This window comes from Cryptomeria japonica, chromosome 5 (genome assembly GCF_030272615.1).
Source record: "Cryptomeria japonica chromosome 5, Sugi_1.0, whole genome shotgun sequence".
In the NCBI taxonomy this organism is placed as follows: Eukaryota; Viridiplantae; Streptophyta; class Pinopsida; order Cupressales; family Cupressaceae; genus Cryptomeria; species Cryptomeria japonica.
Window position 1 is genome coordinate 609,465,898 of NC_081409.1, and position 14,263 is coordinate 609,480,160.

Consider the following 14,263-nt stretch of genomic DNA (forward strand, 5'->3'; position numbering starts at 1 on the left):
TACTGTGAGTGCATGGTCCTCTTCTCCATCTATTTTATATTTCTGCAACTGTATTTATTTTCAGACAGTTTATTTATGCACGTATTTGATGGAAATCTTGGTTCATAGCATTAGGAAATAGTGGATTATTATTTCCTCTGCATGGTTAGTCTGAGCCTTTTTGTGCTAAGTTCGGTTATTAGATTTGAATCAGTGGGTGTAAGAGTCCATCATTTGTGTTTAGCAACTTGAAAATTCAAAATCCTTAGATGATTGCACTGGTTTTTACCTGGTTGTGCTAATTAGCTGGCAAAGTAATTTCTAGGTACTTTAAGACTTCCGTCTATGTGTTCAAATATGTTGTCTTAAGTTAAATTAGCTAGTTGTTCTTATTTACTTTTTATCCTTATCTCCCCTTTTTTCCTTTTTTATCAAAGAAGCCCGCAAGTTGAGCTGAAGTAGCATCAATTAGAAGCAAATCAGATGAAATAGGACTGTAAGATTTTAGGGAACCTGTACGAAACCAATTCCGTCTAACCATAAGTCCCCTTTGTGTTTCCAGCAAAACACATCAACTCCTAAGCTATCTTGCAATCAAGACCTGACAACCAAAACATTGAGGTCATCCCCATTGATCAATTTAACACAGCATTAGGGATTTCCTTATCTCAAGAGAGGAAAGGATTCTTAGCATTTCTATTCTACGTTGGCCGGATGAAGTCGTAGTTCCGTGATTTTAGACACGTCAACACCAACCACCACAAGAAAATGAAAATTATAAACTTTGAAAATACCGAACTGGAATGCATTCTGAAAATCCCAAACAACCAAATAAGTAGATAAAATATGGACACCCTACCATAGAACACTGAAAATTTATTGATATCAATCTGCCAAAACTAACTTATTTCAATATTCAAACTCCACAACAAAACTTGAAATCTTCATACAACCCAAAATCAACTAAAATCTAGATCAAAAACCATCCTGTTGCATCATTATAGATGATTGCTAGCTCAATGAACTAAGATTCCCTCCCAATTTCATCCCTAAATTTGAATCAACCATTGAGAATCCAAGAGCTAAATCATCCCAAACTCCACTAAGACCTCAAGGTTTTTTGTCCTTGAATTCGTTTTCAAACACAAATGTTTTGAAATGACAGAAGTTAACAATATAAAACTAGATATCTCCTTTGATATTTTTCCCTTTATAGATATATTGAGAGAAATACTAAAAAATTAATTCTTTATTTTCCAATTTGCCTCCAATATTTTTTTTAGATTTTCTAACTCCCCTCCTAATTTTAGAATATAAATCCCATGCCAAGAGTTAATAAAATATTCCTAGGAGTTACAAAAGGCTTTATTGTGCCCTATTAGGTAGTCCACAATAATAAAACATTAGGTTAGCCTTTACAACAATTTTTAAATAATATTATGACCAAAGAAACGGGACTCGGGACTCGGACCCGACTCAGCAAGGCCTACTCATCTCGGGACTCGGGACTCGGAGTCAAAACTCGGCTGGACTCGGCAAAGTGAAAAACTCAAGAAATTTAGAGATTTTTAAGGATTTAAAACTTGTTTCATGCACCCTTTATTAGATACATCTTAATGACACAATAACATCATCAAATAGAAGCCAGTTTGATTACATACACAAGTATACATAAATCACATAAGCATAAATGCAAATCTAGCTGAAGGAAATAACAAACATAGATATATAAATATTGTCAAATGTATACAATATTACAAAACTCATGGAATAAAAAATCCATGTCATCATATGATCAAATGAGATGCAAACTCTTCCTTTCCAACTCTTGATGCACTAAATGAAAGTATATGTTGTTATATGGAGCCTAATTAGACTCGGAGGTTAAAATTTTCCTACTTTTATCAGTGCAGTTTCCCCCCTAATTTTATGACGGGGGTTTGGAGGCAGTGCCCTCAAGTTGGGGTCAAGGGGCAACGCCAAAAGACTTATTATTTGATAAAGGCGTCGAGTGTTATTTTTCTATTGTTTCTCCTCACAACTCACTTTTCTCCTCCTATTTTGCCAAATGAATGAAATGAAGTTCACTTTTAGGGGCAAAGCAAAATATAAACAAAAAAAATAAGTTAAAAACATTTTAAAACATGTTTTTTTTTGCCTTTAAGTTGCCTTATGTCGGCCGAGTTTGACGAGTCCTGACTCCCAAACTCGGCGATTTTAGGCGAGTTTGGAAGATGGTGATTTTGAGCGATTTTGGGGGCCAAACTTGTTCAAGCCCAATAGACTCGAAGACCCTCACTTGACTCGGGAATCGCCCAAACTCGGTGACTTTGGGCGATTCCCGTTTCTCTAATTAGGACAAACTTAAAGAATGAGAATACCTCTCAAGCTCACTTCCCTAATGACATAACATTGGCCCTCTTTTAAAAAAATATAAGTTGTCCCCCTTTTAAAATATTATAACATAAAGTGACTTATGAGAAACTTATATTATTACTTAAAAAATTATTATCCGTCATCTTACCCAAGCTTAAACAAAAGATAAAAGGATAGGCTTAGGTGCACTTGAACATTTGCGGTCCAAAACGGGTACATGATAGTCCGCCCTTCTGAAAATTGCTCATCCTCGAGCAATGTAGACTAAACCCTTCTTATTAATCTTGCATGAAAATCACTATAATTCGAGGATCCCCAATCAACCGTGGAAGTTTGTGTATCCAAATGGCTCAGTTTACAATGTTGAAAGACAATTTCAAATATAACCTCCTCAATTTGCCTTAGTGGTTGTCAACAATCATCTGCAAACTTTCTAAAGATTTGCTTTGCCCTATCTTTTTTTCATTGTGCCACTATAAAGTGATTTAAAAAACTTGTGCGAAGAATCTCCATGGATATCACTAGACATTTTGTGGTGGAAAATTCCATTCTTTTTGCTATGACTATACTAGGTTGCTTATTTGGAAGTATCTTAAGTTTCATCTTTCTTCCTTCAGAAAGAAAATCTAACTCTAAAATTTGATAGTTTTGAATAATTTCACCAAGACAACATAATCACTGGACACCCAAAACTAAATCAATTTCTCCCAAAGCAACAATATAAAAATCATCAAACATCTTATGTCAGCGAATGAGTATGTTACGCTAACTAATTTTATTTTTGCAAGGGATTATGCATCTGCTAGCCACAATGATGTAAAATCCTTGAAATTCTTCAATTTGAAGTCCTCTCTTATAAACCAAGCCTTCAATAAAGTTGAGTGGTTACATATCAAAAAGCACTATTACATCCACATGGAACTCCCTTAAATCTTAAAGGAAAATATCTTGCCATTCCTAGAAGGGGAAGCAAGTGTTCCTCCATTGGTGTCTTCATTTCAAAATTTGAATGTAACTTTAGCTCAAGTTCCTCTTTTTCTTCCTCCCTGTCAAAAACTACCTCAATATAGTGAATTTTCTCCTTGCCAAGAAAACTATGACCAAGTTACCAAGGTTCTTTAACACATCTTCTTCCTTGTAAGCTCATTCTTGGTCCCACTTCCTATTATTGGTGGTACACTCTTCTGAGGTTGTGCATGTGATTCTTCCTTTTGGAAAGTTTTCTTTCTTGCTTTCTTGAGGCTTTTTTAGGACAAACCAATGAAGCCATAGACGATATGGCAACATTGTTGATATCCAAAACCCCAAACAATAACTTTAAGCTCTTAACTCACCTATGACGGTATGTTGGAATTTTCACAAAAACTTAACCTACATTTTAGGAGCTTGAGGGATGTGAAGATGCACAACTACTAAGTCCTCTTCCATAGGTGCAGTTAGACTCAAATCTAAACTACCAACAAATATTTTATTATTACCAGAAATTAATAAGATAACTCTGAAACAAATGTTAATCTATCATATTCTCTAACAAATTGCATATGCTATGGTGGTTCGCAAGTATGTTAGTAGTACACTCATAATTCTATAGATAAAATCTAGCTTTTTGAAATCATACGTGCTATTATATCCTGATCAGGTAAAGTAATAAGTAAATCAAAAAATGAAAATGAAAAATCCCATATTGCATGTGTATGGACATCAAAAGACTAAAAAAAACAACATATACTAGTGTACTAGTGCCATGTTATGTGGCAAGAGAAATTAGCCAACCACTTAGTCAAATGCAGATTGTAATTATTATATGTTTTGTAAAATTTGAACTGCACATAAGTTTATATATTATTATATGATTTCAATAAAACTTGCCTTACAACATATTCTTAAAAAAAAAAACTATGCACAGTGTTATATACCTGAGCTGGAATGGAGAGATACATGTTGTCAAACGATGGTACACTACGATAACCACTGAAGTCACCAATTAAGTTTGCCTTTAGAAAGTTGTCATTTGACACTGCCCTCTTATTTTGTGGGTTCACATTAATTATAATCTGCAAGCCAAAATGAAATCTTGGTATATGATTGACTTCAAAGTGATTCATTTATAATTAAAATCAGACATTCTCGTCATCAATTAAGTTTATATTGCTGCCATTCGAATTGTCATATTCATTTGAATAAACAGTTTCCAACATAATAGATGGTAATAATTTGATCTAGCTGCAATTATTGAATATCAATTCTAGAAAATCTAGATGTACATAATGTAAGAGTTTAAAAAGGATATGGAAAACACCTAAATATATAGAGAAATTTAAGATTTATTTTGTTAGAGCGTTCAATGATAGATCAATGATTCACATAGAACTAATTTATCCTTGTGTCAATATAGGCACAATGCATATACATATAAACCGTCAGATTAAGAAATTTCTAGCATTCTCCTCCCCTTTTTCATGTATTATCCTTTGGCAGAAGTTACTGTTTAAAGAAAAAAGGTGTACAATTTCCTTAGCTCTAGCATTATCTTGACTGTATTTATCTCTATATAAAAAATCCTAGTCGAAGAAACATATAAATCTCTTTACTCCCAAAATAAGAGCTAGCAATCCTACGTGCATTAAGGATATATAGGTACAAGTCAAAATTTAGTTATAAGAATTGTTCTTTGAAACTATCTACAATTCTCATGTAAATCCCTTCTAGAGTTGTAGTTTTTCATAAATGATGAGCTAGTGGAGAGGATTGAATACACTGTTTTTAGTGGTTGATTTTATAGATCCATTTATCAATCAAAATCCTACTTCTCATTCATCATTTTGGCAGGAATATTTCCTCCCTTCATTTTTGGATTGTTACTCATTAAATTGTAATGTCTATGAAGTTGCGATCATAATAAAATGATTGTAATCCACCTTATTATTATTCTATCCTTACAGGTGATGGGGTTCTATAACTAATATTGATCCAAGTTAATGGGCCACATGGTTTTAATTATCATAAATTTCTACCTTTGGTGTCCTCAAATCTAAAGGCATAAAAACATTAATTTAGCAATCAAAAATTTTGATATCCAAGATTTGAAGTTAAATGGTTCCACTTTTGAAAGTTTTTTCTATAACTACAATACTAGGACAAAATCTAAATAAAGTTTCCTACCACTATCTCTTTAAGCTAACTAAATTTTGTAAGTTAGGTGGGTCCATTTTAAACATTCATCCACTATTTTTATTAATAGGGCTATGATTGTTAAATCAGGAGGGCACGTTGACATGCTCTAGAGCTAGTGAGGAAGAGAAAGAATAATCCTCCCTATAATGTCCTCTTTGCAGATGTGACCAATTGGCAAAAATCTTTAGCCTATCTTAATTTCCATAGGCAATTGGTGTGTTGTAAGGAAATAATTACTTAAATTAAATTGTCTAAAGTCGCTCATTTTATAAGCAACTTATATTTAATTATTCTTTTTTAATATGGAGAGCTTATCAAAAATATATGACTTTTTGGAGGCTCAAATGTAAAATTAAAAAGAAAAATTAAGTCACTTTTAGAGGGGAATGAAATATAATATTTCATATGTTTATAAAAACGGCATAAAAATAAGAGATTACAAAAGAAAAACCATTCTTCGCATTTTACTTTCAAGCCTCAGATTTGGAGATTGAGCAATTGTTCATCTTTCCTAACTGTTGACGTGGCTAAAGTCAAATAACCAACTCTCTTCGACCAACGCAGAATAGAATGTTGTTAAGTCTCCTATCCTCTCTTGCGTAAGGAATCCCTAATGCTATTTTATATGATCACAGGAGACAACCTCAAGGTTTCAAATGTCAGGTCATGACTGCGAGATAACTCAGCGGTTTGATGTGTTTTGCTGGAAACACAAGGGGCCTTACGTTTGCAACAAGATGGTCTGCATCTAACGATGCTGCGATTCTCAGACTAGGAAATAAAATCAAAAGGGAAGGGTTTAGGAATCCTAAGTTCAATGATAGGAATGACTAGTGTTGCAGATAGATAGATTTCCATAAACCGATTCTTGTTTCACCAGAGACACCCTCACAACTCGACAAGAACAATGCAATCTCCAAGGGGATGAAGGAATTTCAAACCGGAGATACTCATCTAGGCACCCAACTCTGGCGCAACCTAGAACAAATACATACAATTGAACTAAGCACAGTTTTGGGTTCAAAGTAACCATACATGGTGAGCTACAATTTGCAGGCCCCCAATGGTATGAACCTGAAATGCATCAAATACCCCCCACATTTTGCCATTGAAATCATTGAACTCTACTTCTAACAAGATGGAAAAAAACCATGCAAACAGAATAAAACCAAAATAACAAACACCAAATCAATGTTCATATATTGATTTTAGTTGCTATTACAACAATTTCTGCAACAGTATTATTCTACTCCTAAAAAGCTAACTACTAAAATATAACTTTCTACCACCTAACTATCTAACCTCTAAAAGTCTAACCCTTTACAATGAGAGGCATCCTGCCTTTTATAGATTTTACAATTTGAATCAAAGGTCTGGATTGACTGCATCCAACAGTCCCAATCTGCCTTCTAGAAACTTGGCAGCTTTAACCCATGCCTAATAACTACCATAACTACCAACTACCCTCTTCAACCACTTTCCCAGCTACCGACCACTACTTGTTATCAGTTTGGTCAATCATGTAGCTAAAGCATAACTGACCTATGTCCCTTCATTTTAAATACATTAGGTGGGTCCCATAGGCAGTCCTTTACATTAAACAATTCAGTTTTGCAAACTGACTTTCTGGAATTAATTCCATTTGTGTATTTCTATGAATGCATATTTTGTAGCATTCTGAGTGTTCTTTGTCTTCAGTCTTGAGGGTGGACTTCAACTTGTCGTCTGGTGGTGGCGCACTTCTTCATGCTTCGTTTTACGCTCTCTGCCGCGTTCTTCATTGGCAGCGCTTCCTGGCGTTGATTGCGATCAGGTCTTCAATTTATGTTCTGGTTTTCTCCCAGCTCTTTCTAGCAACATCATCGATTCTACAAACAATCAATTTCGAAAAATCAAATGATTTAAATAAATTTAACTTTAAATGCCCCTTGATACTGAATGTAACTTTGCGATTTCTCCTCTTTATGAAATTCGGCTCTTTATAACGTTTTGTGTGATTTTGTTTAAATGCCCATTTGCCTCATTTTCGCCTTTTTTTAATGAGAAAGTGGGAATATTTTAAAACTCAAATTTTCTAAAAGCACGTTACTCTCGCTTGTTCTTTGTTTACTTTCTTAACCATTGCTTCAGAAGAGAGAAATTTGGATATTTTGAGGGGAATGAGCAATAAAGCTTTCTTGGTTTTAAACGCCCCCAAAATAGATGAAATTCGGGCTCAATCATGAAAATGCGAGGCTTTCTTTAAACACCCTTTCACTTTATGAAATTCGAGGCCTTTTTGCAAATTGAGCGAACCTCTTTGTTTTGACATGCGATTTTGGTTTAATTTCTTGCAACTTCGGCCCTTTAGCTTGCAATTTCGGCAAAGATTACCGAACTTTGATTTAATGTTTTTTTCCTTGCTAAGCGAACCTTAGGTTGTTAGTCAAATTTGTGTGATTTTAGTTTAGCCTTCGAACTTTATGAAATTCGGCTATTTTGTTCGAAATACACGACTTGGTGTACCTTGCAAAATTAACATGGAGGCCGAGTTTGTTTTTAAAACACCTCTTTGCATGAAATTCGAACCCTTTGGCTATGATAAAATCAGCTCATTAAGCCAAAATACACGACTTTTTGGCTTCTGCAATTTTTTAAAAAATGTCGAACTTTACATTAATACGCCTCTGCTTTGGCAAGTTTGAGAATTTAGGGCAAATTGGGCGACTTCATTTCATAGCCTTTCATCATTTCTAGCCCATTGAAAGAGTCATTTCCTTATCTTCTTCCCATTAATGCTTCCTTAATTCCTTTGCTCCCTTCTTTCTTCCTTTTTTCCTTTTTTTTTTCCAAATGAAGTTCTTTTCTCTCCCTTTTATATCTCATGTTTGAGGGAGTCACAACTTTTCATTTCATGCCTTTTGACCGTTCATTAAATTTAACTAAATTTTAATTATATTAATTTTTATTTTTATTCCTTTATATTTTTATATTTGCTTCAAATATTTTGTTCTATTCCATGGATCCTTCCTTCTCAAATGAAAAGTTGTCCACTTTATATCCTCCAATGTGAGGGAGAGTAACACCTCTTCTTAATGGTCACAACATTTCACAATTACCACCCTGCGAAAGGGTCACAACCTTTCATCATTGCTGCCCATTTGAAAGTCACTTCCTTGTCTTCTTCCCATTTTATGCTTCCTTAATTCCTTTGCTCCCTTCCTTATTCCTTCATCCCTTTTCTCCCTAAATGCAGTTTTCTTCTCTCCCTTTTATATCTCATGTTTGAGGGAGTCACAACTTTTAATTTCATGCCTTCTGACCATTCATTAAACTTAACTAAATTTTAATTATTAATTTTTTATTTTTATTATTATTATTTATTAATAAATCATATTTCAACACAGGGACATTACAGTCTGCCCTTCCCAAAATTGCTTGTCCTCAAGCAATGTACGTTTCTAAGAATTGAATAAATCAACCCTTGGAGATTTGTATTTCTTCTTTTATTTGGTTGACCCAGTGCTTGCACCATACTATGGATATCTCTTTGTGTTAAAGCATGGGTTATCTTAACATGTATTGAGATGAGGATTTGAAGCATGACATGCATCTATGACCTCAAATGCAACTTATATCTTTCTAGTTATTCACATATCTAATACATATCAAGTATGAACCAAACACGGAGCATGCACATACAAACACAAAGTATACACACAAATATACGTAAACACAGAGCATACACATGAATATATGCACTGCAGTCACAAAGTATTCAAGCAAATACACATGTTGTTAGATCCTTTTTTTTTAGCCATAAAGTAGGCCTAACCCCATCTTTCCTCTTGTATGCTTCCCCTAGAAAGATGCATCCCCATAATGCACCTAGCTAGAAGGAGGGGCAATGACCCCAAGCTTCACCCAAAGAAACTCAAATGTATCCTTTGCCAATGCCGTAGTGAAAATATCTGCAACTTGTTCCTTTGTAGAAATGTATTCCAACCAAACTTCCTTCTCAGCAACTTTCTCCCTTAAATAATGATATGTGATTGAAATACCTTTGTTCTTAAATGTATAAAAGGATTCTTCGAAATGTTTATTGCACTTGTATTGTCACACAAAATAAGAATTGTTTCATCATATGTTACTTTAATATCCTTGTACAACAAGATGCAGCTGCAATATACTCTACTTCAGCAATAGATAGTGAAATTGAGTCTTGTTTCTTACAGTTGTGCGCATCGCAAACCCTCCCCGACTTATGACAGGGGACCCACCTTTCCTGTAGCTCTGGCATGGAAGAAAGGAGAGATTCGAAGGGCGTTCAAATAAATTCGGCCTATGTTTAAACAATTTATGCAGGTCACAATAGAAATCGCGCAAATCCTCCATGAAGCCCGAAAGAGAGCTAAGTTCGCAAACTATCAAAAAACACCGAAACCCACTTAAAACTCTCAAATCGGCCTCTAGGGCCGAAAACACAGAGGCTCCCAAAAATCGCGTTATTCCCCCATATTGCCGAAAATGACAGACGACTTTTCAAACTTGCAAAAGGCCGAAAATAGTTAATCGTGCAGAAAGGCTCAATATGCCGAAAAGTGAGGAGAGAAGACCAAATTAAAATCGCGCAAATGATCCGAAGGCCGAAATTCACAAAACTCTTCATTAGGCTGAAAATCAAAAGAGGACCAAATCTCGCATTTTCCAATCATAACCCGAACTTCATCCAAGGTGAAAATGAACAAAAGCTTCAATAATCGCACAAACAGTCTCTATGAGCCGAAAACCATAACAAAAGCGCCCAAGTCATAAAATTCATCCTCTAAGACCGAAAAGAAGAAAATCGCGAAGCTCGCAAAAGGCTTCAGAGGGCCGAAATTCGCTAAGTCATCTAACAAGCCAAAAAATTCAGAAGATTCATAACCTTGCAAAAGACCAAAATGAGCCGAAAATGACAGAAGGACAACATTCGCACGAAGAGGATGAGAGGAGCCAAAATCATTTTCAAACTCGCAAAACCCTCTTGTTGCCCGAAAATGAAATAGAGCTAGTAGAGTGACCAATATAGCCGAACTTTTACGTTGAACGATTAAAACGTCAAGTTCACAATTGGAGAACATCTAAAACTTGCTAAATAACCGAAATTCATACAAAGGGCATTTTAACTTTAAAATTAAAATCGCTTGAGTCCTTTTATTAGCCCAAATTTCATAAGCAAAGACCAAGAAGCGTTAAAACGTGCACAAGGCTCCAAATAGCCGAAAAGGATCACTCAAATAAGATGTTACAAGAGTCTCCTAAAGCCCGAAATTTAAAATCGCATATTTCAGCTTTATAACCCGAAATTCATATAAAAGGCACTTTATTTTGATAACGTTAAAATCGCACCATTAAACCTCATCTAAGCCGATAAGGCATTTTCGCGCCAATTGATTCTTAAAGAGCCAAAAAAGAGATGAATTCACACAAAATGACCATGTGGACCGAAAAGACATAGAACAAGAAAATCGTAAAAGAGAAGGCGAAAACATTTAAATTTAACATCTCACAGTTCACCTCTTAGGCCTGAATTTCGTCTAAGTTGGAGCGTCAATCAAGCTAAAGGATCGGATTTCACGTTCGAAGCGAAAACATTTAAAAGATACATTTCACAAAGAGCTTCTCCAGCCCAAACTCCACCGAAGGAGTCCGACATCGTTTAAAGTTAAATTTAATGTTTGTCAAATTAATTTAATTAATTTTTCAAAATTGATTGATTAAAGATGAAATCAATTGTTTGCAGGTCAAAGGCATCGTCAGGAGGAACCAGGAGAAAGCCTAAAACACAAATCGAAGAAGGATCACGATCAAGGCCAGGCACTGGAAGCTCAAGAACAAGATGCAGGAGTGCGAGATTGGAACCAGGCATTGGGAAGTGCATCATCACCTGAACCACAAAGTTGAAGTCCACCACCAAGACCGAAGACCAAAGAACATGCAAGAGTACTCTAAATGCTGCACCTCTATGCATTCTCGAAAAATACGCAGCCGGATTTAATTCCAAAAGTTTAGTTTCTGAAAACTGAAACTGTTTATTGTAAAACTGCCTGTGGGCCCCATTTAAGATATTTTGAAATAGAGGGGAAACAGGTCAGTTGTGGACAGTTATGTCCAACTACCGGATAGACCCAAATTGAAGCCAAACAATTGTCAGTAGTTGAGATAGTGGTTGAGAGGATAACTGAAAAATGAGTGGGCATGGGTTAAAGCTGCCAGCTTCTGGAAGGCAGGTTGCAGCCCTTGGATGCAGTCAATCCTGGCCATCGGTTCGACATGTAAAATCTATAAAAGGCGGAGGCCTTTCTTTCGTAAAGGGTTAGAGTTTTGTAGTTAGATTTTAGAGTTAGAATAGGTTAGATTTTAGAAGTGGCATAGAAATGTTGCAAAAAATGTTGTAATGGCAGCTGAAGCAAATATATGAACATTGAAATATGGTGTTTGTTGTCTTTGTTTTAATCTGTTTGCATGGTTTCTTTCATCTAGGTAATTTTAGAGTGCAGGGATTTTAATGGTGAAGTGTAGAGAGGTATTTGATGCATTTTTGGTTCATACCATTGGGGATCTGTTGATTGTAGGTCACCGTGCATGGTTAGTCTGAACCCAAACTGTGCTTAGTTCAACTGCAAGTGTTCGTCTTAGGCTGCGCCAGAATTGGGTGCCTAAAACATGTGTCTCCATATGAAAATTCTTCATCCCTTGGAGCTTGCACCGTTCTTGTCTAGTTGTGAGGCTTTCTCTGGCAAAACAAGAACCGGTTTATCGAAATTTGTCTACCCGCTGCATCAACTATTATCATCCTTGTCCTTAGGCTTCCTGAACCTTCCCTTTTGATTTTATTTCGTAGTCCAAAAATCGCAGCAGACCAGGTTGTTGCAAAACATAAGACCCCTTGTGCTCCCAGCAAAACAAATCGACCGTTGAGCTATCCTGCAGTCAAGACCTGACAATCGAAACCTTGAGGTCGTCCCCATTGATCAATTAAAACAGCATTAGGGATTTCCTTATCTCAAGAGAGGATAGGATACTTAGCATTCTATTCTGCGTTGATTGGAGAGAGTCGTAGTTCCGCGACTTTAGACACATCAACACTTACTAAACGAGGAAACCAGTATGTCTCATAATGCACCACTACTAGTACTCTTCCGGTCATCAATACTTCCAGCCCAATCTGCATCAGTATAAGCTTTCAACATGAAATCTCTACCCTTTTTGTACCAAAGTCCAAAATCTACAGTACCTTTCAAAGGTCTGAACAATCTTTTCACTGCTTGCTACTCGTGTGTCACTTTCAAATTCGTCTGAAATCTAGCTACCAAACAAACAGCTTGCATGATATCTAGTCTAGATGCAGTCAAATATAACAATCCACCAATCATCAACCTGTACTTCTTCTATTAAACTTCCAAAGACTCATCATCTTTGCTCAACTTGCATTCAATGGTTAGAGGGGTAGTAACCGGTTTGCAATCATCAAAACTAAACTTCTTCAAAATTTCTTTCACATACTTGCTCTGAGAAATAAAAATTCCACCTTCTGATTGATTGACTTTGTAATGTACCTTGCTAAAATATGTATGAAATGTAGGTTTATGATAAAAGGAATATTGTCAAACAAATCGCATACAATCTGAAACTTATCATAACATGATTGCAGATTTTAAGAATCATATAACAAGCCAACCAACAAGGAAATAAATCAAATTTGCATCAATTCTGAGATTGACATTTTGTCAAATGGTTGTCATACATATTTAATAAAATAATGAAGTCTGAAGTACATACTGCTGTAACTAATCCTTTGATTTCTATTTCAGACCTCTTAAGATAACAATGACATTATTTTGATGCAAGAGCAAGATATAACTGAAACCAAATGGCTGCCCTAAATTTCTGAATACAAGTACCTCAGAAAATAAAGGTTTCAACAACAATGGAAGCTCAAAAACCTGATTTAGGTATGCCGAATTGTAGAGGTCGTCCCAATGAAGAGAGAATTTTATTTGAATTTTCTGAGCCCTCTAGATGCAAAATCGCCCCCTTGGTAGCTGGCTGCCCTGCCTTTGAAGTTGCAGATGTAAAATAAAATGATCTCAGCAGCCTTCAACGCCAAATGTATGATGAAAATGATTGTCTCCGGATTACGAGACAAATGTACCAATACCCACAAAATTCTGCCTCTTCAATCACACAATATGAACAAAAATGTGAGGTTTAGTAGGTCTAGCCGACCCCCATGGCAGAGCTGGTATATGACTGAAAACTCCTCCAATCTCTCAAAAAATTACCTCCAATAGCTCCTAAAGAAATCGCCTATCTTCTCCTCAAAGTGCAGATTAAAAACATGGATGTCAATTGACCATATAGCTGAAGTATTATCCCAAATCGACTTTCATGAAAGCTGATGCAAAACACAATAAGCTCGGGTATGAAGAACTGAAGTGTCCCTCACTCACAAATGCAACCCTTCAGAGGATCTTTCACCACCTCAGTTATGCCAATCAAAGAGAGTTATCGTTCTCAATGATTGAAAATGAACTGCAGAAACCCTAGGCTCCACAAGCAAAGAAGATGTCAAAACATTCGAAGCCAAAATAATGATCCTCACCCTTTACTTATTCTTTTTCGCACATGGATCAGCCTCCCTTCTAGAAGATTTCCTTTTTAAACTATTTTTTTGCATCTTATATTTTATTGTCTCAACTTTCTTTAAGCT

The 14,263-nt window shown here is 35.7% G+C and overlaps 1 protein-coding gene across 6 annotated transcripts in view; it reads right to left on the minus strand.

Annotated features, from left to right (window-relative positions):
- LOC131065140 (protein HAPLESS 2) overlaps positions 1-14,263 on the minus strand; it is a 296,194-nt gene that overhangs the window by 188,098 nt on the left and 93,833 nt on the right. For all 6 annotated transcript variants that reach the window (XR_009111380.2, XR_009111379.2, XM_057999571.2 and 3 more), the window contains exon 8: positions 4,272-4,409. Coding sequence is in view for 4 of the 6 variants with exons in the window: in XM_057999571.2 (XP_057855554.2) it covers positions 4,272-4,409 (138 nt within the window). In the remaining 2 variants the exon portion in view is untranslated. The remainder of the gene's footprint in view (positions 1-4,271; positions 4,410-14,263) is intronic.